General features: G+C 45.7%; 1 protein-coding gene across 2 annotated transcripts; it reads left to right on the forward strand.

Annotated features, from left to right (window-relative positions):
- Window positions 1–1,623: 1,623 nt before the first annotated feature.
- Window positions 1,624–3,896, forward strand: LOC134481333 (Y-linked testis-specific protein 1-like). 2 transcript variants are annotated; one of them, XM_087579573.1, is made up of 3 exons: window positions 1,624–1,806; window positions 2,862–3,378; window positions 3,535–3,890. In XM_087579573.1, exons 2-3 carry the CDS (start codon window positions 3,030–3,032, stop codon window positions 3,732–3,734), a joined length of 549 nt encoding a protein of 182 aa, XP_087435699.1. In that variant the 5' UTR covers window positions 1,624–1,806; window positions 2,862–3,029; the 3' UTR covers window positions 3,735–3,890. The 2 variants fall into 2 exon arrangements, with proteins under 2 accessions (XP_087435699.1, XP_087435698.1); XM_087579572.1 differs by having other exon boundaries at window positions 1,634–1,806; window positions 2,862–3,896.
- The last annotated feature ends 419 nt before the right edge of the window (window positions 3,897–4,315 follow it).

Consider the following 4,315-nt stretch of genomic DNA (forward strand, 5'->3'; position numbering starts at 1 on the left):
GGATATCAGTTCAGTTCACGTGAATCAGCAGAGGTAGGTCGATCTACTTGCAGACACCATTCACGAATCACCAAGGACAGTTCAACCCAGAAGAAATTGCTAAGCTCTCCCAATTGGCCTGGGTCCGAGGAGGTAGCAAGAAGCCACCGCAGTGTCACCACGAGAAGTTCTCTGGTGCTGTTCTCTCTACAAAGTCATGACAAACAATGATCAGCGAAGAAGGAAAGGTGAACCAATGCCACAGCATCGTCAATGAAGACCAGTGTCATCAGAGTCCACTGAGCATCAGCGAAGAGTGGCAAAGCAAGCCAATGCCATGGTGTTGCCCACTGTTGTCCAGGGTTATACTTGTACCCTTGTGTGTGTATGTATGTGTGTTTGTGTGTTTGTGTATGTATGTGTGTTTCTGTGTGTGTGTGTGTGTGTGTGTGTGTGTGTGTGTGTGTGTGCTTTCCAGGCTTAAAAAAAATCCCCAAGGCTATAAATCTCAGCAGGTGCCTAGAGAAGGAAGATGAAGGGGAGAAAAGGGGGAAAAAACATGTCATTTGAGTTAACTCCACATTGAGGTCAGCCACATAGTGGACCAACAGTCACATAATGGCAGAGGAGTCATAAGAGCAGAGAGAGTAAAACCCAAAGTGTGAAGGAAAAGGTGCTTAAAACTAAGATAGAAGGGAGAAAAAGAAGACGTTGCACTTAGAAAAGTGGACAGATTTGTTAAGTGGACAAAGTTGTTAAGCTCTAAGTACATTTTAAAAATTATAATGTTAAAGTGGAAGGGAATTATTGGGAAGAGGGAAGGGATGGACAGAGTGAAGTGGGGACAGGGGAGGGTACTGAAAAGAATCCTTTTGAAGATCTGAAGAACTATGTGACACAAACAATTAAAGTGCCCTGTAATTTGCAGGTAAATTCCATACTTACCTGCATCCAGTATTCTGTCTACCCATATTTCAAAAATAAAATTACCTCATCTATTTCATCCTGTTTTACTGCATTTGATCTAATAAATTCCTTGTAACCAGAAGTGCTGGTAAATTTTAAAGACATTTAAAATATGACTGGTCGATATCGGGTTTGTCATAAGTTTATCCCGACTTTGGAAGCAGGCCCAGGAGCTAATTTTTCCTCGCTCTTTGCAAAGAATCCATAATTCATGATTGCCATTGACTTCAATACAAGGTATTTAATCCTGTCAAATTCCAGCTTTGTTTGAATAAAAATGGCCCTCCTCTAATTGTGGGTTTTGATAAAGCTAATTTTGGTGTGCTATCCAGTGGGCTGCCTCGGAGAGAGAGGCTAGCAATATTTCTGATACGAAGAATGGCTTAAAGATAACCAAAGGAAAGACAGGAGCTGGGAAAATAACCACCAAGAATGTTGGTGACTCAGAAACCAAAGACTTTTTCAGAAAAAAAAAAAAAATGCATGAAAAGAGCTACTTGGGCAGATTGTGACTCGAGTCATCAGAATATTTGGGTGGGGACTTTATTTTGGGTCTCCAGGAGGCTACATGAGAAGCTAAAACCTAGATGCTGGAAGTTTCTAAGCGTAACTAGGGAAGGAACTGGCCTGAGAGGGCTTCTATGACGTAAGCAGAGCCTGGATGATGTCACAGAGCACTGGGCGGAGGTTGCGCATCTCTTCCGCTTGGGGGCGCTAGACTCCCTTGAAGGTGGGTTCACTATCTTCGAAGCGGTGTGTGAAAGCCAGTTCAGCTCCTGAACCCCACAATTGTTCAACAGGCTTTTGGTGCCTGACCGGTTTCAGAAGACAGAATCTGGATGACTAGGACATTTTCTTTTGGTAAATACGTTTATGAAGATAACTGGGACCCTTGTAGCCCAGAACGCTAAAAGTTTTCCCTCGTACAGCAAGTAACCATATGTTCTAACGTCTCCCACGTTTGAGAGCTAGGCGGATGGTCTAGGCTAGTCAGTCTCCGGAGTTTATTATCCTTTGCTAACAATATCTAATTCATAATTCTACTAAAATGCCAAAGCTCCTCTCTGTGCCTGTGCATTTTAGGAGATATTATTTCTTTTTGTTGTTGTTGTTGTTTTGTTGTTGTTTTGTTTTGTTTTCGGAGCTGAGGACCGAACCCAGGGCCTTGCACTTGCTAGGCAAGCGCTCTACCACTGAGCTAAATTCCAACCCCAGGAGATATTATTTCTAAATGGCTGTTGTTGCCTACACAAAAGACTCTTGTTGCGGTCGAAGATGCAAAAGCTTTGCGGAATAAACCTGGGGCTGGGTCAGGAGGCACAATACAGAAAGCCAGTGGACTGGTGTGCTTTGTCTCTGGGCAGATATTTGTGGATGTTGCCACATAGCTCATAGTTAGAGGGTAGAAGAGAGGTGTGGCCACCCTTCTGCCTCCTTTGCTATCCTTTCTCTCTTCTGCTTGCTTAAAGTGGGGGACAGGGATACTTAATCCCACACTGACCTAGCCATTCAAGGAGAGGTTCCTCAGCAGAGGCAAAGTGCCTCGGGCTGAAGAAATGTGTCTGAATATGTTATTCTGAGCTGTAGAGAACCATTTGTTCATTTCCCTTTGAACTTTAGATTTTGATTTTTGAGACACGGTTTTTCTGTGGGTAGCTTTGGCTATACTGGAGCTAACTCTGTAGACCAGGCTGGCCTTGATCTCACAGAGGTCTGCCTCCCTCTGCCTCTTGAGTGCTGGAATTAAAGGTGTGCTCCACCATTGCCCAGCCCTCCTATGAACTTCTGATTACGACAGAATTAGATTCAGATGCTCAAACCTGTTTACCATCGCCTTCCTCACCTGCTCCAAAGTTCTCTTAGACAAGAGCCTTGGTCCAGCACCCTCCCCCACCCCGCCCCCATTGTTCTTTCAGGCACTCATATGACAGAGGCAACAGCATTGTGTCTGGTTTAAGCAGGCGAGCTCTTCAAACCCAGGCCGTGGGGCAAGTATGAAGCCTGAACACAGAACGATAGCCACAAGATAGTGGACCAGGAGTGCCGTGGCCTACCACACTAGGTCTACAGCCATAAAGAAGAGGATGTCTCTGAGGAGGATGAGCACACCATCCTTCCAAAAGCAGAGGAGGAGGAGGCCTTCTCCCCAGGCCCTGGGGAACATTGTGGGCTGCAGAATTTCTCACGGATGGAAAGAAGGTGATGAGCCCGTCACCCAATGGAAGGCCATTGTTCTAGATCAACTGCCAACAAGTCCCTCTCTCCACCTGGTCAAGTATGACGGAATTGACTGTGTCTACGGACTGGAACTTCACAGCGATGAGAGGATTTTAAAGCTTAAGGTCTTGCCTCACAAAGTAGTGTTTCCTCAAGTGAAAGATGCCCATCTCGCAAGCGCCATGGTTGGCCGAGCTGTGGAGCATAAATTTGAGGGTAAACATGGCTCTAAGGACAACTGGAGGGGGGTGGTCCTAGCCCAGGTGCTGATCATGAAGGCCTGGTTTTACATCACCTACAAGAAAGATCCGGTCCTATACATCTACCAGCTCCTGGATGATTACACAGAAGGTAACCTCCGTATCATTCCAGAGACTCCTCCAGCAGAGGTGAAGTCAGACGTTGACAGCGACATCTTAACAGGTCAATGTGTGCAGTACACCAGAGGCGACGGGTCCAAAAAGATCGGCAAGGTCATTTACCAAGTTCTAGCCAAGCCTTCCGTGTACTTCATCAAGTTTGATGGCGACGTCCACATCTACGTCTATAATCTGGTGGAAAAGATCCGTTAAGGTGAAATTCACAAAGTGCGGGGGACGTAGATGGGTAATTTATAGGATTGGGAGGAAAATGTTTGTTTTTCTGTGTGTCAGACACCCAAGGGTCTTTGACAACCCCAGTATCTTTTCCAGTGGAATTTGTTTTTTCTCTAAAAATTAAAATGTGCGATATGACGTGTTGTGTGTGAACACTTTGGTGGAGGAGACGGGCTGTGGTGGATGGAAGGTTGAGAGGAAGCCGGAAGCGTCAAGGCTGTGAACAGTAAGTCTAATGTCACATAGGCTAAAACAAACAGGACTGAGCTGGTCTGGTCTTTAGGGAGAGAAAAGAACTGGAGATGGGGCTTAGAGGAGCAGGGGTGGCACGGGGGGAAAAAAAAGATGGATGTTTAGGAAGCAGTGGAGAGGGGCCAGAAGTAGATAGACTCTCTGAGGTGAAGTTTGAGGGAGAAACAGACAGTTGGGGAAAGAGTGGCAGGTAGCAGGGAGGTGGTCTTGGAACCCAAGGGGAAACCCAATAAACTGATCCAAGCAGACTCAGAATCAGAGAAGATCAAGCTTTGTTTGACAAACGAAACCTAATGAAACCTGTC

The sequence above is a fragment of the Rattus norvegicus genome, chromosome 12, assembly GCF_021556685.1.
Source record: "Rattus norvegicus strain SHRSP/BbbUtx chromosome 12, alternate assembly SHRSP_T2T, whole genome shotgun sequence".
NCBI lineage: Eukaryota > Metazoa > Chordata > Mammalia > Rodentia > Muridae > Rattus > Rattus norvegicus.